This window comes from Spea bombifrons, chromosome 1 (genome assembly GCF_027358695.1).
Source record: "Spea bombifrons isolate aSpeBom1 chromosome 1, aSpeBom1.2.pri, whole genome shotgun sequence".
NCBI classification, from domain to species: domain Eukaryota; kingdom Metazoa; phylum Chordata; class Amphibia; order Anura; family Pelobatidae; genus Spea; species Spea bombifrons.
Window position 1 is genome coordinate 167,501 of NC_071087.1, and position 27,311 is coordinate 194,811.

The 27,311-nt window shown below is 51.7% G+C and overlaps 1 protein-coding gene across 7 annotated transcripts in view; it reads left to right on the plus strand.

Moving 5' to 3' along the window:
- LOXL3 (lysyl oxidase like 3) overlaps positions 1-27,311 on the plus strand; it is a 47,685-nt gene that overhangs the window by 11,918 nt on the left and 8,456 nt on the right. For 2 of the 7 annotated variants that reach the window (XM_053457994.1, XM_053457997.1), the window contains exons 2-11: positions 10,822-11,116; positions 11,524-11,687; positions 12,568-12,779; positions 13,127-13,183; positions 13,779-13,835; positions 15,196-15,240; positions 16,925-17,144; positions 18,394-18,574; positions 19,699-19,853; positions 21,645-21,812. In XM_053457994.1, the coding sequence (XP_053313969.1) occupies positions 10,825-11,116; positions 11,524-11,687; positions 12,568-12,779; positions 13,127-13,183; positions 13,779-13,835; positions 15,196-15,240; positions 16,925-17,144; positions 18,394-18,574; positions 19,699-19,853; positions 21,645-21,812 (1,551 nt within the window). In that variant the 5' untranslated portion in view covers positions 10,822-10,824. The remainder of the gene's footprint in view (positions 1-10,821; positions 11,117-11,523; positions 11,688-12,567; positions 12,780-13,126; positions 13,184-13,778; positions 13,836-15,195; positions 15,241-16,924; positions 17,145-18,393; positions 18,575-19,698; positions 19,854-21,644; positions 21,813-27,311) is intronic. The other 5 variants (XM_053457998.1, XM_053458000.1, XM_053457995.1 and 2 more) reach the window with 4 other exon arrangements.

A 27,311-nucleotide genomic window follows, 5' to 3' on the forward strand; every position in this document is an offset into this window, starting at 1 on the left:
GGGCAGAGACCAGCATCACTTTGCCCTGATGCCAGCGCTTATGCTGGGGAGTGTGGATTTGGGCCAACTGCCCAACATTCCGGCGACTCAGGTGTGGAGACCGCAGTCCCAGACACTACCACAGTCTCTGGGGCTGCCTGACTGGACCCTACAAGGTTGCTGTGGTCAGGCTCGGGAAACAGGGAAGGCAGCAGGCAGAGGCTAGGGGCACAATGCCCTGATGGCAGCTCTTCTGCTGGGTGGATGCTAGTGGAGACCGCAGTCCCATCCACTACACCCAGAAAACTTTCTTCCTTTCCCTGGGCAGGGAAGTCAATTGCAAGCCCTCCCCGACCAACATCCTCAGATGTAAAATCAATTAAATCCACAATCTCTGGATCCGGTTGTGGAGTAAAGTTACATAGCTCCAGTATTAGATCTGGGTTAGCTGCCCAGTATCCCTATGACTCAGGGGTGGAGACCACAGTCCCATCCACCCCTCCTGGGTCAACATCCTCAGGTGACCACTCAGTAAAATCCATGGTCACTGGGGCATACTGTTGTACATGGTCAAACAACTCTTGATATGCCTGTTCCAGTTCCCATTCTTGTGTGACCAAATAATCCAGGTCAGCCCACAGCTCAGGCACGTATGGGATATCCTCCGCCCTTCGTTCCTGGACGTCTTCCCCCCAACACTCCGATGCACTACCGAAGTCGGGATCCTTTTCTATAATTTCCAATAATAATCCCGGGCCGCCGAAGCTATAGCCCTCTGTGGGACCTTTATCCTCCGGCCCCAGGCACAGCTGTGCTGCGTACCACCGCAGAGCCCGATATCCATTGTCCAACCTCAGCTCTGTCTGGACCAGCACCTCCAGCTCAGCCACCCATTCCTCTTTGGGCTGCTTCCCCAGGAACGGTATCAGCAACTTCCGCTGGAGCCAGAACCTTTCCTCAAAGGTTGGGAGGCTTTTCCCCTTGTACTTAATTTCCAAGTGAAGAACCTCCCTCCAGAGCTTCAGGCGGGTACAATTCTTCTGGATCAGCTCTGCGTAGCTTACTTCCATTCCCTTTCTTGGAGATAGATCCCGGTGCAAAGGAAGTGTCCCTCAGACTAAGAAGCAATCCCGCCGCTTGCCACCAATGTTACGGATCTGGCTAGTCCGACCGACTACCTCCGCTGACTTGTGCTCCCTTAGCCTGGGACAACACACTTTCCCCGGTACCCAGTCACAAAGACTGATTTATTTCTCACACAAAGTGCTGGATATATCCAGCAAAATACACGTTAACTTAAAACAAGATATTGGGGTTCAAACCGCCCCCCTTAATCTGCCTCCCAGAGACAACAGGGGCAGTAATGGGATTAACAATACAATGGGGTCCCAACCTCCACTATCTATTACTGGCCAAATCAGTTCCAGAGATGGCCAAGGTAAATGTCTCTTTTGGTGGCACTGGTGGGGGAGGGGGCTGATTTATACAACATTAAGTAAAACAATGGCAGTCTCTCCCTGGTGGCAGATCCTGGCTGTCTGCCGGAGATAATCCCCTCAGCCAGTGATGAGATGATACTGCTGGGGGTAGCCACAGAAGTCTTTACAACCCCAGGGCCCATAGTCAATAGGGAGGAGGCTGGCAGTCAGGCCTCTCCAGGGGCCCCTGTGATGGAGGGTTCTGTCCCACACACAAACACGTATATGTGGATAAAATGCTACATGTTCCAACTGAACAGCTCAGGGGCCACTAGCAGAATGCACAATTTCCGCTTAGAATTAGTATTGCGTGTATTCATATAGCGCCAGCAGATGCCGTAGCTGAGTCACAACATGGGGACACAACACAAAATGAACACTAACATTAAAACTGACAATATACAGTCTGACCCTGGTCCCAGGAGCTTACATTCTATTAGGAGGGGGAATGAGACAGAAGGAGAAGGGCTGCTTAGTGGAGGGTGATGTGATTGTGGAGAGAGTAATAGGCAAAAGGATGTACAGCCCGACATTCCTGGCCTCGCGGTGATCTGGAGGCAGGACTGTACAGCTCGACATTCCTGGCCTCGCGGTGATCTGGAAGCAGGACTGTACAGCCCGACATTCCTGGCCTCGCGGTGATCTGGAGGCAGGACTGTACAGCTCGACATTCCTGGCCTCGCGGTGATCTGGAAGCAGGACTGTACAGCCCGACATTCCTGGCCTCGTGGCGATCTGGAGGCAGGACTGTACAGCCCGACATTCCTGGCCTCGCGGTGATCTAGAAGCAGGACTGTACAGCCCGACATTCCCGGCCTTGCGGTGATCTGGAGGCAGGACTGTACAGCCCGACATTCCCGGCCTTGCGGTGATCTGGAAGCAGGACTGTACAGCCCGACATTACTGACCTCGCGGTGATCTGGAAGCAGCACTGTACAGCCCGACGTTCCCGGCCTCGCGGTGATCTGGAAGCAGGACTGTACAGCCCGACATTACTGACCTGGGCAGGGAAGTCAATTGCAAGCCCCTGGGCAGCCCCTGGGCAGGGAAGTCAATTGCAAGCCCTCCCCGACCAACATCCTCAGATGTAAAATCAATTAAATCCACAATCTCTGGATCCGGTTGTGGAGTAAAGTTACATAGCTCCAGTATTAGATCTGGGTTAGCTGCCCAGTATCCCTATGACTCAGGGGTGGAGACCACAGTCCCATCCACCCCTCCTGGGTCAACATCCTCAGGTGACCACTCAGTAAAATCCATGGTCACTGGGGCATACTGTTGTACATGGTCAAACAACTCTTGATATGCCTGTTCCAGTTCCCATTCTTGTGTGACCAAATAATCCAGGTCAGCCCACAGCTCAGGCACGTATGGGATATCCTCCGCCCTTCGTTCCTGGACGTCTTCCCCCCAACACTCCGATGCACTACCGAAGTCGGGATCCTTTTCTATAATTTCCAATAATAATCCCGGGCCGCCGAAGCTATAGCCCTCTGTGGGACCTTTATCCTCCGGCCCCAGGCACAGCTGTGCTGCGTACCACCGCAGAGCCCGATATCCATTGTCCAACCTCAGCTCTGTCTGGACCAGCACCTCCAGCTCAGCCACCCATTCCTCTTTGGGCTGCTTCCCCAGGAACGGTATCAGCAACTTCCGCTGGAGCCAGAACCTTTCCTCAAAGGTTGGGAGGCTTTTCCCCTTGTACTTAATTTCCAAGTGAAGAACCTCCCTCCAGAGCTTCAGGCGGGTACAATTCTTCTGGATCAGCTCTGCGTAGCTTACTTCCATTCCCTTTCTTGGAGATAGATCCCGGTGCAAAGGAAGTGTCCCTCAGACTAAGAAGCAATCCCGCCGCTTGCCACCAATGTTACGGATCTGGCTAGTCCGACCGACTACCTCCGCTGACTTGTGCTCCCTTAGCCTGGGACAACACACTTTCCCCGGTACCCAGTCACAAAGACTGATTTATTTCTCACACAAAGTGCTGGATATATCCAGCAAAATACACGTTAACTTAAAACAAGATATTGGGGTTCAAACCGCCCCCCTTAATCTGCCTCCCAGAGACAACAGGGGCAGTAATGGGATTAACAATACAATGGGGTCCCAACCTCCACTATCTATTACTGGCCAAATCAGTTCCAGAGATGGCCAAGGTAAATGTCTCTTTTGGTGGCACTGGTGGGGGAGGGGGCTGATTTATACAACATTAAGTAAAACAATGGCAGTCTCTCCCTGGTGGCAGATCCTGGCTGTCTGCCGGAGATAATCCCCTCAGCCAGTGATGAGATGATACTGCTGGGGGTAGCCACAGAAGTCTTTACAACCCCAGGGCCCATAGTCAATAGGGAGGAGGCTGGCAGTCAGGCCTCTCCAGGGGCCCCTGTGATGGAGGGTTCTGTCCCACACACAAACACGTATATGTGGATAAAATGCTACATGTTCCAACTGAACAGCTCAGGGGCCACTAGCAGAATGCACAATTTCCGCTTAGAATTAGTATTGCGTGTATTCATATAGCGCCAGCAGATGCCGTAGCTGAGTCACAACATGGGGACACAACACAAAATGAACACTAACATTAAAACTGACAATATACAGTCTTGTCTCTATTAGTGGCACTGGGGGGGTTCACTTATACAACATTAAAGGAAACCAATGGCGGTCTCTCCCTGCTTGCAGATCCTGCCAGAGATAATCCCCTCAGCCAGTGATGAGATGATACTGCTGGGGGTAGCCACAGAAGTCTTTACAAAGTCAGGGCCCATAGTCAATAGGGAGTTGGCTGGCAGTCAGGCCTCTCCAGCGGTCCCAGTGATGGAGTGTTCTGGTCACATTTCTCCCTCTTCCGAATGGGACTGACCCAGGAGGAGAGCCCAAACGGGTTGACTCCGTAGTCAGTCAGTTCATCTGGCCCATCAATGCCCTAACAGAACTGGTGTCCCAAACAATCTGCCCCTCCAAGAGCAGTACTCCCCCACCTGACCTCTGCCGCTCCCAAAAAATATAACCGCCGCTGGAGAGAATTGCCAACTGCACCTTCTCAGCCGCTGGGGAGACGACAGGGTGGCGGGGGCTCCTTCAATCCAGGGTTGGGGATCTGAGCCAGCTTCCCAGCATTTCTGGGGACCACAGGTGGCGACCACAGTCTCATCAGCCTGTATACATGTCCCCCAGTGCTGGTTTTGTATCATCCTCTGGTGGAGGGATGTCTGGTGAGTGAGGGCAGATGCCAGCTGCGCTCTGACCTGGAGAAAACTCTTCTATGGAATTTGCAGGGACCTCCAGTGCTGGTAGAGAGGGGCCGTCCTGCCTCTCTCCTGTTGCCAGTATTTCGGCTGGGGTGGTCTGAGCGGGCTCTGCGGGAGAGTCATGGTCAGACTCCGGAACAAGGGGGAGGGGTGGGCAGAGACCAGCATCACTTTGCCCTGATGCCAGCGCTTATGCTGGGGAGTGTGGATTTGGGCCAACTGCCCAACATTCCGGCGACTCAGGTGTGGAGACCGCAGTCCCAGACACTACCACAGTCTCTGGGGCTGCCTGACTGGACCCTACAAGGTTGCTGTGGTCAGGCTCGGGAAACAGGGAAGGCAGCAGGCAGAGGCTAGGGGCACAATGCCCTGATGGCAGCTCTTCTGCTGGGTGGATGCTAGTGGAGACCGCAGTCCCATCCACTACACCCAGAAAACTTTCTTCCTTTCCCTGGGCAGGGAAGTCAATTGCAAGCCCTCCCCGACCAACATCCTCAGATGTAAAATCAATTAAATCCACAATCTCTGGATCCGGTTGTGGAGTAAAGTTACATAGCTCCAGTATTAGATCTGGGTTAGCTGCCCAGTATCCCTATGACTCAGGGGTGGAGACCACAGTCCCATCCACCCCTCCTGGGTCAACATCCTCAGGTGACCACTCAGTAAAATCCATGGTCACTGGGGCATACTGTTGTACATGGTCAAACAACTCTTGATATGCCTGTTCCAGTTCCCATTCTTGTGTGACCAAATAATCCAGGTCAGCCCACAGCTCAGGCACGTATGGGATATCCTCCGCCCTTCGTTCCTGGACGTCTTCCCCCCAACACTCCGATGCACTACCGAAGTCGGGATCCTTTTCTATAATTTCCAATAATAATCCCGGGCCGCCGAAGCTATAGCCCTCTGTGGGACCTTTATCCTCCGGCCCCAGGCACAGCTGTGCTGCGTACCACCGCAGAGCCCGATATCCATTGTCCAACCTCAGCTCTGTCTGGACCAGCACCTCCAGCTCAGCCACCCATTCCTCTTTGGGCTGCTTCCCCAGGAACGGTATCAGCAACTTCCGCTGGAGCCAGAACCTTTCCTCAAAGGTTGGGAGGCTTTTCCCCTTGTACTTAATTTCCAAGTGAAGAACCTCCCTCCAGAGCTTCAGGCGGGTACAATTCTTCTGGATCAGCTCTGCGTAGCTTACTTCCATTCCCTTTCTTGGAGATAGATCCCGGTGCAAAGGAAGTGTCCCTCAGACTAAGAAGCAATCCCGCCGCTTGCCACCAATGTTACGGATCTGGCTAGTCCGACCGACTACCTCCGCTGACTTGTGCTCCCTTAGCCTGGGACAACACACTTTCCCCGGTACCCAGTCACAAAGACTGATTTATTTCTCACACAAAGTGCTGGATATATCCAGCAAAATACACGTTAACTTAAAACAAGATATTGGGGTTCAAACCGCCCCCCTTAATCTGCCTCCCAGAGACAACAGGGGCAGTAATGGGATTAACAATACAATGGGGTCCCAACCTCCACTATCTATTACTGGCCAAATCAGTTCCAGAGATGGCCAAGGTAAATGTCTCTTTTGGTGGCACTGGTGGGGGAGGGGGCTGATTTATACAACATTAAGTAAAACAATGGCAGTCTCTCCCTGGTGGCAGATCCTGGCTGTCTGCCGGAGATAATCCCCTCAGCCAGTGATGAGATGATACTGCTGGGGGTAGCCACAGAAGTCTTTACAACCCCAGGGCCCATAGTCAATAGGGAGGAGGCTGGCAGTCAGGCCTCTCCAGGGGCCCCTGTGATGGAGGGTTCTGTCCCACACACAAACACGTATATGTGGATAAAATGCTACATGTTCCAACTGAACAGCTCAGGGGCCACTAGCAGAATGCACAATTTCCGCTTAGAATTAGTATTGCGTGTATTCATATAGCGCCAGCAGATGCCGTAGCTGAGTCACAACATGGGGACACAACACAAAATGAACACTAACATTAAAACTGACAATATACAGTCTGACCCTGGTCCCAGGAGCTTACATTCTATTAGGAGGGGGAATGAGACAGAAGGAGAAGGGCTGCTTAGTGGAGGGTGATGTGATTGTGGAGAGAGTAATAGGCAAAAGGATGTACAGCCCGACATTCCTGGCCTCGCGGTGATCTGGAGGCAGGACTGTACAGCTCGACATTCCTGGCCTCGCGGTGATCTGGAAGCAGGACTGTACAGCCCGACATTCCTGGCCTCGCGGTGATCTGGAGGCAGGACTGTACAGCTCGACATTCCTGGCCTCGCGGTGATCTGGAAGCAGGACTGTACAGCCCGACATTCCTGGCCTCGTGGCGATCTGGAGGCAGGACTGTACAGCCCGACATTCCTGGCCTCGCGGTGATCTAGAAGCAGGACTGTACAGCCCGACATTCCCGGCCTTGCGGTGATCTGGAGGCAGGACTGTACAGCCCGACATTCCCGGCCTTGCGGTGATCTGGAAGCAGGACTGTACAGCCCGACATTACTGACCTCGCGGTGATCTGGAAGCAGCACTGTACAGCCCGACGTTCCCGGCCTCGCGGTGATCTGGAAGCAGGACTGTACAGCCCGACATTACTGACCTGGGCAGGGAAGTCAATTGCAAGCCCCTGGGCAGCCCCTGGGCAGGGAAGTCAATTGCAAGCCCTCCCCGACCAACATCCTCAGATGTAAAATCAATTAAATCCACAATCTCTGGATCCGGTTGTGGAGTAAAGTTACATAGCTCCAGTATTAGATCTGGGTTAGCTGCCCAGTATCCCTATGACTCAGGGGTGGAGACCACAGTCCCATCCACCCCTCCTGGGTCAACATCCTCAGGTGACCACTCAGTAAAATCCATGGTCACTGGGGCATACTGTTGTACATGGTCAAACAACTCTTGATATGCCTGTTCCAGTTCCCATTCTTGTGTGACCAAATAATCCAGGTCAGCCCACAGCTCAGGCACGTATGGGATATCCTCCGCCCTTCGTTCCTGGACGTCTTCCCCCCAACACTCCGATGCACTACCGAAGTCGGGATCCTTTTCTATAATTTCCAATAATAATCCCGGGCCGCCGAAGCTATAGCCCTCTGTGGGACCTTTATCCTCCGGCCCCAGGCACAGCTGTGCTGCGTACCACCGCAGAGCCCGATATCCATTGTCCAACCTCAGCTCTGTCTGGACCAGCACCTCCAGCTCAGCCACCCATTCCTCTTTGGGCTGCTTCCCCAGGAACGGTATCAGCAACTTCCGCTGGAGCCAGAACCTTTCCTCAAAGGTTGGGAGGCTTTTCCCCTTGTACTTAATTTCCAAGTGAAGAACCTCCCTCCAGAGCTTCAGGCGGGTACAATTCTTCTGGATCAGCTCTGCGTAGCTTACTTCCATTCCCTTTCTTGGAGATAGATCCCGGTGCAAAGGAAGTGTCCCTCAGACTAAGAAGCAATCCCGCCGCTTGCCACCAATGTTACGGATCTGGCTAGTCCGACCGACTACCTCCGCTGACTTGTGCTCCCTTAGCCTGGGACAACACACTTTCCCCGGTACCCAGTCACAAAGACTGATTTATTTCTCACACAAAGTGCTGGATATATCCAGCAAAATACACGTTAACTTAAAACAAGATATTGGGGTTCAAACCGCCCCCCTTAATCTGCCTCCCAGAGACAACAGGGGCAGTAATGGGATTAACAATACAATGGGGTCCCAACCTCCACTATCTATTACTGGCCAAATCAGTTCCAGAGATGGCCAAGGTAAATGTCTCTTTTGGTGGCACTGGTGGGGGAGGGGGCTGATTTATACAACATTAAGTAAAACAATGGCAGTCTCTCCCTGGTGGCAGATCCTGGCTGTCTGCCGGAGATAATCCCCTCAGCCAGTGATGAGATGATACTGCTGGGGGTAGCCACAGAAGTCTTTACAACCCCAGGGCCCATAGTCAATAGGGAGGAGGCTGGCAGTCAGGCCTCTCCAGGGGCCCCTGTGATGGAGGGTTCTGTCCCACACACAAACACGTATATGTGGATAAAATGCTACATGTTCCAACTGAACAGCTCAGGGGCCACTAGCAGAATGCACAATTTCCGCTTAGAATTAGTATTGCGTGTATTCATATAGCGCCAGCAGATGCCGTAGCTGAGTCACAACATGGGGACACAACACAAAATGAACACTAACATTAAAACTGACAATATACAGTCTGACCCTGGTCCCAGGAGCTTACATTCTATTAGGAGGGGGAATGAGACAGAAGGAGAAGGGCTGCTTAGTGGAGGGTGATGTGATTGTGGAGAGAGTAATAGGCAAAAGGATGTACAGCCCGACATTCCTGGCCTCGCGGTGATCTGGAGGCAGGACTGTACAGCTCGACATTCCTGGCCTCGCGGTGATCTGGAAGCAGGACTGTACAGCCCGACATTCCTGGCCTCGCGGTGATCTGGAGGCAGGACTGTACAGCTCGACATTCCTGGCCTCGCGGTGATCTGGAAGCAGGACTGTACAGCCCGACATTCCTGGCCTCGTGGCGATCTGGAGGCAGGACTGTACAGCCCGACATTCCTGGCCTCGCGGTGATCTAGAAGCAGGACTGTACAGCCCGACATTCCCGGCCTTGCGGTGATCTGGAGGCAGGACTGTACAGCCCGACATTCCCGGCCTTGCGGTGATCTGGAAGCAGGACTGTACAGCCCGACATTACTGACCTCGCGGTGATCTGGAAGCAGCACTGTACAGCCCGACGTTCCCGGCCTCGCGGTGATCTGGAAGCAGGACTGTACAGCCCGACATTACTGACCTCGCGGTGATCTGGAAGCAGCACTGTACAGCCCGACGTTCCCGGCCTCGCGGTGATCTGGAAGCAGGACTGTACAGCCCGACATTACTGACCTCGCGGTGATCTGGAAGCAGGACTGTACAGCCCGGCATTCCCGGCCTCGAGGTGATCTGGAAGCAGGACTGTACAGCCTGGCAATCCTGACCTTGCAGTGCTCTGGAAGCAGGACTGTACAGCCCGGCATTCCCGGCCTTGCGGTGATCTGGAAGCAGGACTGTACAGCCCGACATTCCTGGCCTCGCGGTGATCTGGAAGCAGCACTGTACAGCCTGGCAATCCTGACCTTGCAGTGCTCTGGAAGCAGGACTGTACAGCCTGACATTCCTGATCTGCAAGCATTGGTGAATGGGGAGAAAATGGGTGGCAGATGCCCAAGAGGGATAGTAAATGATTGATGGGCTTTGGTAGAAATGGGGTGGTGGATATGCAGGAGTGCATAAAAGCACCCCAGACACATCCATGAGAGGCATATGTTCTAATTGTGATTCAGGGGCAGATGTGGCTTTGGTGGGGTAGGGATTCCCCTGGGCAGATGTGGCTTTGGTGGGGTAAGGATTCCCCTGGGCAGATGTGGCTTTGGTGGGGTAAGGATTCCCCTGGGCAGATGTGGCTTTGGTGGGGTAGGGATTCCCCTGGGCAGATGTGGCTTTGGTGGGGTAAGGATTCCCCTGGGCAGATGTGGCTTTGGTGGGGTAGGGATTCCCCTGGGCAGATGTGGCTTTGGTGGGGATTCCCCTGGGCAGATGTGGCTTTGGTGGGGTAGGGATTCCACTGGGCAGATGTGGCCTTGGTGGGGATTCCCCTGGGCAGATGTGCCTTTGGTGAGGTGGGGATTTCCGGGGGGAGAAAATGGGTGGCATATGCCCAAGAGGGATAGTAAATGATTGATAGGCTTTGGTAGAAATGGGGTGGTGGATATGCAGGAGTGCATAAAAGCACCCCAGACACATCCATGAGAGGCATATGTTCTAATTGTGATTCAGGGGCAGATGTGGCTTTGGTGGGGTAGGGATTCCCCTGGGCAGATGTGGCTTTGGTGGGGTAGGGATTCCCCTGGGCAGATGTGGCCTTGGTGGGGATTCCCCTGGGCAGATGTGCCTTTGGTGAGGTGGGGATTTCCGGGGCAGATGTGCCTTTGTTGGGGATTTTCCTATCACTGGTGATATAACTGAATGCAGCGGAATCAGGTAGGCGGCTGCCCTCCGACGTGTCTCCTCCGGGTGTCCGTCCTTGTCTGGAAGTGACTATAATCTCATGCATTCTCCCCAGGTGATGGCAGGTCTCTGGATGCTGATGACGTTATGTATTTTTCGTCCAAGTTGGGCCCAGCAGACACCTCACCCCACCACCCCGGCCCCTAATCCAAACGGTGGCCTCAAGATCCGTCTGGCTGGATTCCCACGCAAGCACAACGAGGGTAGAGTGGAGATCTTCTACAACCAGGAATGGGGCACCATATGTGACGATGACTTCTCAATGGAAAATGCGCACGTCCTGTGCCGCCAGCTGGGGTTCACTGAGGCCACGGGCTGGGCGCACAGTGCCAAGTATGGCAAGGGATTAGGTGAGTCTCCATAATGACATGTGTGACAAAAAGCCGTCTTGTGTCCCTGGCAGCTCTGTTATGGGCCTTTAGTAAATTGTGTTAAAATCTTTACTATATTGTGTGCTAACCTTTAGTATTTTGTTATAACCTTTAGTATATTGTGTTATAATCTTTGGCAAATTGCGTTATAACCTTTATTATTATTATCTTTTATTTATATAGCGCCAACAGTTTAGGCAGTGCTTAATACAACACATATATTCAAGGGGTTTGACAAGGCGATAATTGACAGAAAAACCGATACATTAGGTGGAGAGAGCCCGGCTCGCAAGCTTACAATCTTGTATTATAACTTTTATTAAATTGTGATATAACCTTCACTTGTGTTGTTGTAAATTGTCTTACTTGTCTTCACCCTTATAAAGGTCGTATCTGGTTGGACAATGTGATCTGCACGGGAAAAGAAAAAAGTATTTCAGACTGTAACTCGCGGGGCTGGGGGAACAGCGACTGCACCCACGAGGAGGACGCGGGTGTCATCTGCAAGGACGAGAGGATCCCGGGCTACGTGGAGACCAATACAATCGAAGTAAGTGTGTGGAGATTCCGCTTACTGCAGGACAACACAGACATAAAGGACTTACAGAGTCTGTCCCTCCCGCTGCAGGGCTACAGACAGAAAGGGGTATGGGACACGTGGTCTGCCCCTCCCACTGCAGGGCTACAGATAGAAGGGGGTATGGGACACGGGGTCTGCCCCTCCCACTGCAGGGCTACAGACAGAAAGGGGTATGGGACACGTGGTCTGCCCCTCCCACTGCAGGGCTACAGACAGAAAGGGGTATGGGACACGTGGTCTGCCCCTCTCACTGCAGGGCTACAGATAGAAGGGGATATGGGACACGGGGTCTGCCCCTCCCACTGCAAGGCTACAGATAGAAGGGGGTATGGGACACGGGGTCTGCCCCTCCCACTGCAGGGCTACAGACAGAAAGGGGTATGGGACACGTGGTCTGCCCCTCCCACTGCAGGGCTACAGATAGAAGGGGTATGGGACACAGAGTTTGCCCCTCCCACCGCAGGGCAACACAGAAGGAGTATGGGACACAGAGTATGCTCCTCCCACTGCGGGGTGACTAACGATATCCATACCTGGTAAGTTTCCGGGTTTTCACTACTTCTCCGGGTCACTACGGGGAAACTCCGGGTTGCGGTAGTGGTGTTGCGGCACGCCCCACTCCCCGCCCCCACTTACTTTGCTCTACAATAATAGCGTGTGTCCTGTGATGTCAGCGGGACCCCCCCACTGACATAAGAGCGACCTCCTACCCACAATGGGGGCTCCGGGAAGTTCTGATTTCATACTTCCCAACAGTCCCGATTTTCGGATTTGAACATCTGGAGGGTCGGTATGCATGCGATTTAGTGGCCGGTACCGTATGACAATAAATTGTATCCTGTTTGTGCAGACGGAGCAGAGGCAGGTGGAGGAGGTTCGCCTGCGCCCAGTAGTCGCAAGCGCCAAGAATCGCCTTCCAATAAGTGAAGGGATTTTGGAAATCCGGCACAGAGACGCCTGGGTTCAAGTCTGTGATGTAGGCTGGACCCCAAAGAACAGCCGCGTGGTCTGTGGCCAACTGGGATTCCCAGCAGACAAGAGGCCGAACAAGAACTTCTACAAGTAAGAGGCTTCCTCACTGGAGTGAGGGCTGAGTGCATGAAATGTGTAGGTGGTGCAGGTGCTGTCATCAGCATGTGTGGGGCTCAATGCGCTCCCACCAGCGTGTACGGGGTTAATTGTGCTGCCACCAGAGTGTATGGGGTTAAGTGTGTTGCCACCAGTTTGTACGAGGTTATTTGCACTCCCACCAGCGCGTACGGGGTTAAGTGTGCTGCCACCAGCGTGTATGGGGTTAAAGCTCTTCTGCATGTGACTGCGGAGCAGCCCTAAAAGCTCAGCGCAAATAATCGAATGAATGAAGATGTTGGGCGTTGGCGCCCCCTAATGTCAATATTATCTCCCTACAGGCGGGTAAAAAAACAAGCGGCCAAAAAGTACCCCCCCAAGGTGGCACCGAGGGCCAGGTAACTCCCACAGGATGGGGCAGTTTATTCAGGCTGAATCCCTTTAATAAAAGGGATGAGGAATAAACTCCCCTCCTCCCCTGTATCAACCCCAGCCTCACTCAATCAGGGACTGCATCGATTTAGTGCCCCTCCGGACCCCCTGCAGCAACCTGTGAGCCCCTCATCTCCCCCCTCTCCACTATGTGGGGAGTCACTCCAATGCTGCACCCCGTTCCTTGTTTGTTGCTCTCCATTCTGTGCTAGTTTGGAATAAGGCAGGGGGGCAGTTAGGGTATCCTGGAGAGACATGGTCACAAGCGGGTGAGACGGGGCATGAGAGCGCTTCGATTCTTCTGTGCAAATACTGCCACCGAAAGACATCCACTACACCTTTTGCCCTTTACATTTCCCCAGCACAATGTATGGATAAAACCGTTAACTCACGATGTCCCAGATACTTGGATGACAGCGACTCCTTAAGGCCCGATCTGCTCACTGAGCGCCGTGTATAGGGGAAGCTTTCCTACATTTTAGCAATAAATAGGAACATACCTAAAGTTGCTACGGCGATTGCACCAGTTTATACCCTAATGTAATTATTATCTTCCTACAGACGGGTAAAAAAACAAGCTGCCAAAAAGCTGCCCTCCAAGGTGGCACCGAGGGCCAGGTAACTCCCACAGGATGGGGCAGTTTATTCAGGCTGAACCCCTAATAAAAGGGATGAGGAATAAACTCCCCTCCTCCCCTGTACTAACCCCCGTCTCACCCAATAAGGGACTGCACCTCTAAATAACATTTTCTGCCCCTACTGCACCCCTCATCTGCCCCTGCGCCCTGCCTCACAACTGCCTTAATGTCCCGTAGCCATCCTTTTGCTCTGTGCCCATGTTCAGTCCCTAAAAGTGTTCTTACCCCCAAATTGACTATTGAAAAATCACCCCAGGGGTATTAAGGAAAGGGAATGTTGTTTTAATGGGACTTACGGTAAGCTCATCAGATATAAAGGCAAGAACTTTGTGTTCCGGGGCAGATGTGGTGGGGTAATTGGAAGCAGAGGGTGGGGGGAAGGAAAATTGACAGCTATGGGGGGTTGTGGGGCAGAGAGAAAATTGGTGCAGGAAGGACACGCGGGTCTGGTACCCGTACAACATAAAGATGAAGAGACCACCAAGGGCAGTGAGACAGAGGAGCTCCTCCTGCGCAACTGCAAAGCTAATTATCAGGGCCGTGGCTGGTTACCCACTGGCTCCGCAGTGACCCACGGGGCCCCCAGTGAATGGTGGCAGTAAATGTCATCTGCTAGAAGATGGTCTAGAAGATGGTCTTAAAAGAGTTTGATGTTCAGGACAGGAGCGTCCAAGAGATGGTGGGTACAGTAAAGATGGCTGCCTAACTACCACATGAAAAGAGACATCCTGCCAAGCTCAGACTTCACAACAACACAGAAGGAGACATCCCGCCAAACCGAGACCTCACAACGACACAGGAGGAGACATCTCGCCTATCTTAGACCTAACTACAACACGGGAAGAGACATCCAGACAAGCTCAGATCTCCCTATAACATGTGAAGAGAGGTCCCGCCAAAGATCAGATCTCCCTATAACACGGGAAGAGAGGTCCCGCCAAGATCAGATCTCCATATAACATGTGAAGAGAGGTCCCCCCAAGCAAAGATCTCCCTATAACATGTGAAAGAGGTCCCGCCAAGCTTAGATCTCCCTATAACATGTGAAGAGAGGTCCCGCCAAGCACAGATCTCCCTATAACATGTGAAGAGAGGTCCCACCAAGGTGTCCAGGTCAACCATGTTTCCCAGACACATAGAATTTTCCTGTTGTGTGGTACAAGTGTTGCCCCCTGCAGGATGTATAACGGAATATCTTTATAATCCCCTTTACACCTAAATTAGCTCTCCGGTGACTCCATGAGGTTGTACCTTGTTTTACTTCTCCAGTTACCCCAGGGGGAGGTTGTTTTTATGGAACCTGTGGGTATTTTTATGACATCATCCCCTTGTGCCCACAGATCCTCTCCAGCCTCCAAACCAAAGGAAGTGAAAGACAGTAGCAGGTAACCCCACCGGACAATTTTTGGGAAGGTGGCTGCTGATAACTCTTAGGAGGGAAGTGTCCACAAGATGGGGCTGCTGTGGCGTGGGGTAGCTGGTGTGGTGTTGGGTTTTCTGTGTCGCATGTTTGGGCGGTGACAGGCAGTGTGCGGGTTTCTGTGCGACATCCAGCACTCTGGGTGCATTTTGTGGCCAGTGGATGTGGTGAACATGATACCGTGTCCCCTGGTACAGCCGGCTCTTGACCATAGTGTGCCCAGAGACACAGCTGGCTCCTGACCATAGTGTGCCCCGGGTACAGCCGGCTCCTGACCATAGTGTGCCCAGAGACATAGCCAGCTCCTGACCATAGTGTGCCCCAGGTACAGCCGGCTCCTTACCATAGTGTGCCCAGAGACATAGCTGGCTCCTGACCATAGTGTGCCCCAGGTACAGCCAGCTCCTGACCATAGCGTGTCCCGGGGACAGCCGGCTCCTGACCATAGTGTGTCCCTGGTACAGCCAGCTCCTGACCATAGCGTGTCCCGGGGACAGCCGGCTCCTGACCATAGTGTGTCCCTGGTACAGCCGGCTCCTGACCATGGTGTGCCCAGAGACACAGCCGGCGCCTGACCATAGAGTGCCCCTGGTACAGCCAGCTCCTGACCATAGTGTGCCCAGAGACACAGCCGGCCCCTGGCCATAGTGTGCCCCTGGTACAGCCGGCTCCTGACCATAGTGTGCCCCTGGTACAGGTGGCTCCTGTCCATAGTGTGCCCAGAGAAATAGCTGTCTCCTGACCACAGTGTGCCCCAGCTACAGGTGGCTCCTGACCATAGTGTGCCCAGAGACACAGCCGGCTCCTGACCATAGTGTGCCCCGGCTACAGGTGGCTCCTGACCATGGTGTGCCCAGAGACACAGCCGGCTCCTGACCATACTGTGCCCAGGGACACAGCCGGCTCCTGACCATGGTGTGCCCAGGGACACAGCCGGCTCCTGACCATAGTGTGCCCAGAGACATAGCCAGCTCCTGACCATAGTGTGCCCCGGGTACAGCCGGCTCCTTACCATAGTGTTCCCAGAGACATAGCTGGCTCCTGACCATAGTGTGCCCCAGGTACAGCCAGCTCCTGACCACAGCGTGTTCCGGGGACAGCCGGCTCCTGACCATAGTGTGCCCCTGGTACAGCCGGCTCCTCACCATGGTGTGCCCAGAGACACAGCCGGCGCCTGACCATAGAGTGCCCCTGGTACAGCCAGCTCCTGACCATAGTGTGCCCAGAGACACAGCCGGCCCCTGACGTTAGTGTGCCCCTGGTACAGCCGGCTCCTGACCATAGTGTGCCCCTGGTACAGGGGGCTCCTGTCCATAGTGTGCACAGAGAAATAGCTGTCTCCTGACCATAGTGTGCCCCGGCTACAGGTGGCTCCTGACCATAGTGTGCCCAGAGACACAGCCGGCTCCTGACCATAGTGTGCCCCGGCTACAGGTGGCTCCTGACCATGGTGTGCCCAGAGACACAGCCGGCTCCTGAGCATAGTGTGCCCAGGGACACAGCCGGCTCCTGACCATGGTGTGCCCAGGGACACAGCCGGCTCCTGACCATGGTGTGCCCAGGGACACAGTCGGCTCCTGACCATGGTGTGCCCAGAGACACAGCCGGCCTCTGTTATTGTAATAGACATTTTCCTTACTGTTCTCCAGGCTATACCTAGAACGCCAGAAGCCATCTTTCCGGCTGCACTCAGTGCTGTGCACGGGCAATGAAGTTCACTTGTCTCTGTGTCCAATGGAATTCTACAAACAGAACAGTACAGCGCCGTGTGATGGGGGGTCACCCGTGGTTGTGAGCTGTATTGTGGGACATCCAGTGGCCACAGCACAAGTAGCCAATAAGAAAAAGAAGGTGCAGCAGCCACGTGAGGTAAGTGGTTTTTAATTAGAGAGCTAGAACCTGCAGGCCCCCATCGGCCACTGTCTAGTTGCCCGTGTGACGGGACCGACCTGTACCCCAACTGGGTACTCCCGCCAAACGTTGCTTCCTCCTGACGGGACACCAACAAGTAACCACTTCAGCGCCAGGCAGAACCAGCGTTGTAGATAGAAGGAGGGACGTCGCTGCACCGGAGCTGCGTTGGCACTGTGACTATCCGAAGCTTAGCTACACAGCGTGGCTACAGCCCACCCCAAACATCAGGCAACACTCATGTTGAGGTGAAAACAGGACTCATTTATTAAAGCCAAATACAGAGCTATATATACACAAGTAAGAAAAGGGGCAAGACAAATATCACATGATCCAATTACCATGGCAGGAAGGAAGTAATTAGATCAAATCCTGCAACACAATATCCGGGGGAAGGACAGGATGACACGAGACATAAATAATGACATTAACTGGGGACGTAGACGTGGAATGACGATAGACATATAATTGGCTTGAGACAGACAATGGCCAGGACACAGAGATAACAGGAGCTCACAGGATTAACAGCTACCTGTTATGTAATTGATAATTAGGTATGCAGCAGGGACACCTAGTCATACCTACAGGGGGTCTTAAGACAAGGGCTAACACACAATAACAGGGGAAACACTTCACACCTATACAATCAACAATGCACAGACAATCAGCCTTCTTCCTACCACAGGATGTCCAGCTGACGTTACAGTTTTGAGTAGTAAAACATGGGGAACATCAGCAGAAACTGAACCCCTGTATCCACACACTGAAGTCTCTACAAGGCCTGGGCCCATAGTCAGTAGGGAGTAGGCCGGCTCTCAGGCCTCTCCAGGGGCCCCAGTGGTTCTGTCACAACCCGTTTCTCCTGCTGTAACGGCTCAAACCTTAATCAGTCGTTGGTCTCGTCTTATATTTAGGAACCGTATGCCTATCCCATGCATGTTTAATATCCTCACTGTATTACCCTCTACCACTTCTGCTGGGAGACTGTTCCACCCTTATCTACCACCCTTTGTAATCTTATTTGTCAGCACCTAGTTTCAACATCATTATGGTTTTGTTGCCTACCCCCTGCTTTACTGTGTGGCCAACATACAAATCCTCATATCTGCCCCCCTCCGAAATCTTAAAATTAATTGGGGGCACATCTTCTCCTGGCCAGGGCAGCCCTGCCTGCAGACTAACCCACCGGGCACTGCTGTATTTTCAGGAGACTGTCCGGCTTAAAGGGGGATCTCGTCCAGGAGAAGGACGGGTCGAGGTCCTGAAGAAAGGTCAGTGGGGGTCGGTGTGTGATGATCGCTGGGACCTACAAGCAGCAAGCGTCATCTGCCGAGAACTGGGCTTTGGGAGCGCAAAAGAGGCATTGACTGGAGCTCGTATGGGGCAGGGTGAGCCGCCCTCTGTACCGAGGTTATATTCTGTACCCCCTGAGGCCTCGTCCCGGCTGTCCCCTCATATCTGCTGCCTCCAATGCATCCTCCTGCATGCAAATCGGTGCGGCCACTTTCTAGCTCTTGGAGATGGAAAATGAGACGTCTGACTCATTTAACTCCTCCCCAGCTGCATCTACCAAAACAGGAAGCATACTTAAGTACACTTCCTGTGCATGCTCTGTGGGATCCAATCACATGTATGGTAGCTGAATGTTTACCAATTTGCATGCAGTAAATGCACTGAAGTCCGTTCACACTATGTCCTCCAAGATTAGAAAGATTGGCAAATTCATAACCATATATAGTTATAACCCCTCCCCCGACTTTCCCGTTTCCCACCCTCTGACCTCCTGCTGTCTGATCTTCACTCTCCCCATCAGTTTTTCGGTTCACGTGACTCGCCACCCACCTTCTTCTGCTGCCTCTCCTGTCTCTCGTCTCCCATCTTATCTGCTGTCTCCCATCTCATCTGCTATCTCCCATCTCATCTGCCGTCTCTCCTCTCCCATCTCATCTGCTGTCTCCCATCTCTCTTCTCATCTGCTATGTTTCCTCTCCCATCTAATCTGCTATCTCTCCTTTCCCATCTCATTTGCTGTCTCCCATCTCTCTTCTCATCTGCTGTCTCTCTTCTCCCATCTCATCTGCTGTCTCTCCTCTCCCATCTCATCTGCTGTCTCTCCTCTCCCATCTCATCTGCCATCTCTCCTCTCCCATCTCATCTACTATCTCTCCTCTCCCATCTCATCTACTATCTCCCATCTCATCTGCTGTCTCCCATCTCTCTTCTCATGTGCTGTCTCCCATCTCTCTTCTCATGTGCTGTCTCCCATCTCTCTTCTCATCTGCTGCCTCTCCTCTCCCATCTCATCTGCTGTCTCCCATTTCATCTGCTATCTCCCATCTCATCTGCTGTCTCCCATCTCTCTTCTCTGCTGTCTCTCCTCTCCCATCTCATCAGCTGTCTCTCCTCTCCCATCTCATCTAATTTCTCCCATCTCATCTCTCGAGTGCAGATCTCATGGTAGGAAGATGTGTTTAGTGACTAGAAAGTTCTTAGAGGTTTCTGTGCCGCGCAGGGATGGGGCCCATTCACATGAATGAGGTGCGATGTACGGGGGACGAGAGCTCTCTCTGGGAATGTCAGTACAAGAACATCACGGAGGAAGACTGCAAACACAGTGAAGATGCAGCAGTCAAATGCAACACCCCGTACATGGGTTACGAGACTACGGTCAGTAAATTTTCAGACTTCATCGTTTCGAGAGTATGCTGAGCTGAGAGAGTGCGGAGAGCTGAGAGTGCGGAGAGCTGAGTGTGTGGAGAATGCGGAGAGTTGGGTGTGCGGAGAGTTGGGGGTTCGGAGAGTTGGGAGTGCATGGGCCAGGGAGTGGGCAGGAATTGGGAGTGCGTGGAGTTGGGAGTGGGTTGGAGTTGGGAGTGCGGGGAGTTGAGAATGCGCAGACCTGGGAGTGGGTGGAAGTTGGAAGTGCAGAGAGTTGGGAGTGTGCTGGAGTTGGGAGTGCGGGGAGTTGAGAATGCACAGACCTGGGAGTGGGCGGAAGTTGGGAGTGCGGGGAGTTGAAGTGCGTGGACCTGGGAGTGGGCGGGAGTTGGGAGTGGGCGGGAGTTGGGAGTGGGTAGGGAGTTGGGAGTGCACGGGACATGGGATTGCGGAGAGTTGGGAATGCAGGGAGTTGGGAGTGCGTGGACCTAGGAGTGGGCAGGAATTGGGAGTGCGGGGAGTTGGGGGTGCCTGGACCTGGGAGTGCGGGGAGTGCAGGGAGTTGGGAGTGCAGAGAGTTGGGAGTGTGCGGGGAGTTGGGAGTTGGGAGTGGGCGGGACCTGGGAGTGCAGAGAGTTGGGAGTGCGGAGAGTTGGGAGTGCGGAGAGTTGGGAGTGCGGAGAGTTGGGAGTGCGGAGAGTTGGGAGTGTGGAGAGTTGGGAGAGGTGAGAGTGCGGAGAGTTTGGGGTGCGGGAGCTGGAAGTGAGCAGAGGTACGATGCAAAGGGATGAGTGCGTCCCTGTCTGTCCGTCTGGCGTCCTGGTTTTACACGCCGGCTGCTGATTTAGTAATGTGAGGGGAATCTTCAGCTTTCACAGATTTGGGATTTTACAAAAAAAGTCTTAATTTTTAGGCCATTTCAGTGCATTGTTACAATTAGTACAGTTTGGGGGCCCAAACCACAGGGGCCCCATCCATCAGCTCCCAAACCCCAACCTTTTCTAAGTCTGTGGTGGTTATTGTGGGACACAGGCCTTGGTGGTACGCTGTCAGGTTTCTCCAAATCTGGTAATTCCAAAACTGGTGATAAGTTGCAGTGAAGAAAACTGGATAAAACCGCCTGAGCCAAAGAAAAGATGGGGCCTTTATGTCCGTTGGCTCCATGAGAGGCATCAACTAAAAGACTCCAGCATTTAGTGGGAATCCCACTGCAAGTGATAGGGGGGATTTACCCCGGCTTGGCGTGGCCTTACGGTCTCATAGACCTGACATACAGTATGAAACTGCACGGTGCGGAGACCCTGCCGATGCCCGAAGGTCCTCTGGGTTCATATTTACTGGTAAAATATTAATCAGACCCCGTGAATGACTGGAAGAAACCAGAGCAGATCCTGCTTAGAGTCTAGGGAAGTAGGGGATGTAGCAGCTCCACTAAACGAACGAGGGTCCGACCCGTCAGGCAGGGGGTTCCGCTTTGTTTACAAAGGTCATTGGAGAATCCTTAACAGTGGGAAAAGGTAACAATTATCACTAAAGCTGTACTATTTGTATTTGTCTCTTTGATTTGGGGTAACTCATGGGGCACCGGTGGCAGGTTCCTCGATGGGTCACTCGGCTGAGAGTTGCCCCCATGTTATGTCTTACAGTGTATTGGAGCCTATGGCCTGTTGTTATGGGACTTGTGGCCCTTGCACTCTTCACTCACAATAGACTATGCTCCAGTCCACGTGACCCTCTTGTTTTTGTGGTGCTTTTATTATGCTTAAGGTTAAGTATGAGAGCTTATTCTGTGAATCGCAGATCCGCCTGGCAGGGGGGCGCACCCAGTCTGAAGGGAGGGTGGAGGTATTATGGGGCCCCCGAGGAGCCGAACGCTGGGGACTGGTGTGTGGAGAAGGCTGGGGAACCAGAGAAGCTGCAACTGTTTGTCAGCAACTAGGACTGGGCTACGCGAGCAGCGCACTGCAAGTAGGTATACAGCAGGAGGCGGTCTGCGTGCATCCCGCGTGATCTGCATGCGGCGTGTGGTCTTCATACGTGTCTGCTTGGACACTTCTTTATTTAATGGGGTTGAGGATTTCTTGGCCTCGCTGTTATCCCACCCTCAGGCTTTCTGTTTGCGACCTCAGAGCCGGCAGGCTTGTTGTGTTCATGCACGTGTAACCTTGGCATGTATTCAGCAGGTCCTGGCTAAATGTGATCTTGGCTTTTTTGTGTTCACTAGAGAGTGGCAGTGAGGGCCAAGCGTGTGTCTGTGTATCAAACACAGTAAGAAACAAAGCCTTTTGTCAGGTGACTTCTTCTGGCCATTATCCACCATCACTACTTCATTGTCCTCTCGTGTGCGGCTCTTGTTCCTGCTCGTGTCTGTCTCGCATCCAGCTCCTTTTCCTGCCCGTGTCCGTCTTGTGTTCGTGTGTATCTCGTGTCCTTCTCGTGTGCAGCTCCTGTGCATCTCACGCCGTCTCGTGTCCTTCTCATGTGCAGCTTGTGTCCGTCTCGTGTGCAGCTTGTGTCTGTCTTGAGTCCTTCTCCTGTCCTGCCCATTTTTGTTATGTCATATGTGGTCCTCTGCCATCCAACTTGCAGTTATTACATTACATTTATTTATAAAGTGCCGGCAGATTCCGCAGCACTGTTCAGTAGAACAATTTATAAACACATACAATAACACATACAAGTGAGACAATAGGAGAGGACGGCTGGGATGGGGATGAGTTGATCTGGTTGTGATGATGTGTTGAAGCTGTTGATTGTTCAGATGGCTTGATTATGATGGCTGGGAGTGATGGGAAGGAATGTTGTACGTTTCCCTAAACAGCTGGGTTTTCAGAGAGGTTTTGAAAGTTGCCTACGAAGCAGAAAGTCTGACAGAATGGGGAAGGGAATTCCACAGGAGGGGAGCGACGCGGGGCAAATCCTGGATACAGGAGTGGGAAGAGGTAACAACAGTAGAAGAAAGCCGCAGGTCGTGAGAGGAGCGAAGGGGGCGGGTAGGGGGGTATTTGGATAGGAGTATAGAGATGTAAGGGGGTGCAGAGTTGTTGAGGGCTCTATAGGCCAGGGGCAGAGAAAAATTAATCTAGCTGCAGTGTTGAGGATGGATTGAAGTGGTGAAAGGCGGGAGAGGGGGAGACCGATTAGTAGGGAGATTTGGGAGATGTTTTTTAGGTGGAGGCGGCAGGATTTGGTGAGGGACTGGATGTAAGGGATGAAGGAGAGAGCAAAGTCGAGGGTGACACCAAGGCAGTGAACCTGGTCTGTTGGTGGATAGTGGAGTTGTCAGTGGTAATAGAGATGTCAGGAAAAGTGGACCAAGCAGATGGCGGGATGAGTTCGGTCTTAGAGATGTTGAGCTTTAGGTAACGGGACCCCATCCATGATGCAATTCCTGACAGTCAGTCAGTGAGGGGAGTTAGAAGAAAGGGGGAAAGGTCAGGAGCAGAAATATAGAGTAGGCTGTCATCTGCATATAGGTGGTACGGGAAACCAAGGGAAGAAATAAGTTGTCCGAGAGAAGAAGTGTAGATGGAGAAGAGCAGAGGCCCAAGAACTGAGCCTTGAGGAACACCAACAGGTAGCGGTAGGGGAGAGGAGCAAGTTCCAGTGAATGAGACACTAAACGTACGGTCAGAAAGGTAGGATTTAAGCCATGAAAGAGCCGTGTCATGGATGCAATGAGCATGGAGGGTTTGTAGGAGAGGGTGGTCGACTGTATCAAAGGCTGCTGAGAGGTCCAAGAGAACAACCAGGGAGAATTGGCCTTTCGTTTTAGCTGTGAGGAGGTCATTAGTAATTTGAGTGAGTGCAGTCTCTGTTGAATGCTGTGGACGGAAATCGGATTGCAGAAGGTCTAATAGAAAGTTTGAAGAGAGAAAGTTTGTTAGTTGATTGTAAGTTAATTGTTCCAGCAGTTTGAAAGCTAGTGGGGGAAGGGAAACTGGACGGTAGTTTGATGGGGATGTGGGATCAAGGGAAGGTTTCTGTAGGATGGGGGAGGTGATGGCATGTTTGAATGCGGATGGAAATATACCAGAGGAAAAGGAGAGATTAAAGATGTGGGTTAGGGCTCAGGTAAGGACACTAGAGAGGGGGGTAGGAGATGTTAAGGAGCAGGGTCGAGGGGACAGGTGGTGAGGTGGGAAGACAATAGGACCTTGGAAACCTCAAAGGGTGTAACTGGGCTGAAGCAGGTGAGGATGGATTGAGGTGAGGAGGGAGGTCGAGGGACCATATGATTGATACTATGGGGTAGGATGTTGTCCCTGATGGTGTCAATTTTGTTTTTGAAGTAGGTGGCAAGCTCTTGGGCAGAGAAGTTGGAGGGCAAGGGAGGTGCTGTGGGTCTGAGAAGGGTGTTAAAAGTGCAGAATAGACGTTTAGGGTTATGGGAAAGAAAGGTGATTAATAAATGAAATATGTTTGTGTAGAGAGATGGAGGGCCGATGTATCGGAGCATGAATTTGTAATGAATGAAGTCTTCAGGTGAACGAGACTTCCTCCACAGGCACTCAGCGGTACGTGAACACCTTTGAAGGAGGTGAGTCTGTTTGGAATGCCATGGCTGAGGTGGACGGCGTGAGGGATTGCGTACAATTACAGGGGCAACCATATCTAGGGCTGAGGCTAGTGTATGGTTAGACTCAGCTGTAGCTGTGTCAGGACAGGAGGATATAACTGAGAGGAGTGGCCGTAGTGTATCTGTAAGCTGTGGAGAGTTGAGGTTGCTGATGATACGGTAGGTTTGTGGTGGTTTCTTGCGTAGAGAAGGTGTGTGTGATATGTCAAGAATAAATGTAAGCAGGCTGTGATCAGACAGACAGATGGTAGAGTTGGAGAAATGAAATGTGGAACAAAGGGAGAACACTACATCGATTTGATGACCGCCACAGTGCGTCGGGGAGTTAGTCCATTGTGAGAGGAGGAGAGTGAAAGTAGTTTGGAAGCAGCAGGTGAGGATGGGTCATCAATAGGTATATTGAAGTCCCTTAGGATTAGTGTAGGGATGGTGGAAGAAAGAAAGTGAGAAAGCCAAACAGAAAAGTGATCAAAGGAATGTGAGTTGTGGCCAGGAGGCCGGTTGATCACTGCAACGCCAAGAGCAATCGGGGAGAAAAGGCGGACAGAGTTCACTTCGAAAGACGAGAAAGAGAGAGAGGGAATTGGTGGTAGACATTGAAAGGTGCAGAGAGGAGATAGGAGGATGCCAACCCCACCTCCCTGTTTGTCTCCAGGTCTGGGAGTGTGGCTGAAGTGAAGGCCGCCGCAAGAGAGAGCAGCAGGAGAGGTAGTGGCTGAGCATGTCAGCCATGTTTCGGTGAGTGCTAGAAGACTAAGGTGGTTAGAGATGAAAAGGTCATGGACAGCAGTTCATTTATTGCACACAGAGCGTGCATTCCAGAGGGCACAGGAGAAAGGGGTTACAGTGGACTGGTTTAAGATTGGAGGGATTGCGGTAGTTTGTGTTAGATCGCAAGGTGTGTCGGCTCTGGAGGGTGGGGATGGTGGGGCCAGTGTCACATGAGCACAGAAGAAGTAGGATACAGACAGATAATAAATGGGATTGTGATAAGTGGGTATTGGATGCCTTCACTTGAGAATGGTTAGTGTTGGGTATGAAGAAGACAGAATGGCATATGAGCTAAGGTGGGGTAATAGCAGACGGGATGGAGATTTGTGGATTGTAGAGGGGTTGTCAAGGGGTGCAGAGGCTGCCGTAATTGTAAGATTTGCGGGAAGAGGACATGGTAACATGTACGGGTTCATAGTAAGGATGGAGGTGAAGCAAGCAAGTGCTTATGTGGGTTACCTGCTTTCTGCAGTGGTACTCGGTATGTCGTTTCCCTCCAGTGTAACTCTTATCTGTCCACTTATGATGAGGTGACAGCAGCTACATTTCCAAGTGAGGCCCGGAATTTATACGGCTGCCTCACAAGTTGTCAGATAAGGTGATTGCATACAGGAGGCAGATGTCACACCTTGGCTTACAAATGCAATTAAGCTAGACTAGAGGGCACCAAATTTAACCCTTTGAGAGCAGCAGGGTATGGAGACATGCAGGATAAAGACATACCGGGTGGAAAACAGGGGTAACAGCAGGAGATGAGGGGTTCAAATGAAATATGTTATATTCATACCTGTAAGAGAAGGAGATATGGCAGACATTAGTGATTGTCAGAGGGGTAGTTGGATGAAAGCATGAAGACCAGGGATGGATGTCTGGATAGTCCAGTGTAACTCTTAACTATCCATTTATGAGGAGGCCACTTATTGATCAATCTTTCCAGCCGGTCCAGCATCGGGTCCTCTTGGCTTTTCTTCGTACACTTTTTTTGTGCTTTCCTTGGAATTTCATCCATTTCTTCTCCCTTCTGCTCCATTGCCAGCTGGGCTTCCAGCTTTACATCCATTGGCTAATTCTGCTCTTTAGATGTGGGGTGATGTTATTGTAATGTGGTCCATACCTTTATTCCCATTTCTCAGGATTTAGCAGAGCTTATCATACAGGCACCAAAGAAATAATTTTATATAAATGGTAAGGTCCCTCTATTCGTGATGAATAATTGAGGGTATAATTAAATAAAGGGACTTGAGAATTGTAAACCAAACTCTGTGTATTGAGTATATATATAATACAAACAATAATTAACTTGAATCCAAAAGTGTATCTATAAAGCAGAGTTCATAAGTATAATGCCTGCCAATAAAGATAATAATTTGCAACATACCCGTGAGATACAGTCTCTCAGTAAGTGCCGTATTCCACCCCCACCCAAACTCGCGATCTCGCTATCTTATATACTTTTGTCTTAGCCAAAAGTTGGCATTGCCCCATGGGATGACCTTGACTATGTCACTCAAAGTTGTTTACCACGAAACCCACCAATAAGATCATGACACATAATATGTACGTTTTAGAAAAACAAAGCACAAAGCGCAAACGTAGACAGTTGACCATCGTACGTTATGACTGCCTGATATCTACCTGTATACTTACAATATTATAAATGAAAGTGTGAGTACACTAAATCTTAATAGATAATTATATATTGCATTAATCTTATCATAAGCCATTACATTAATCATGAAGAAATTTAAAGGTAAATATTTTATCATAAGCCTATAACAATGTCCACAGAATGCCAATTCTGCTCTTTAGATGTTGGGTGATTCACATGATCTCCTCTCCTCCCTACATAGAAACATAGTAACATAGTTCATAAGGTTGAAAAAAGACCAAAGTCCATCAAGTTCAAAAAACCCTTATGAAGCAGATGCCAATTGCCCCATACCAGGGGGAAAATTCCTTCCCGACTCCAAATATGGCAATCAGAATAAATCCCTGGATCAGCGTTCTGTCCCTATTAATCTACTATCCATAACTTGTAATATTATTGCTTTCAAGAAACACGTCCAGGCTCCTTTTAAACTTTTTTTATTGAGTTTACCATTACCACCTCCTCTGGC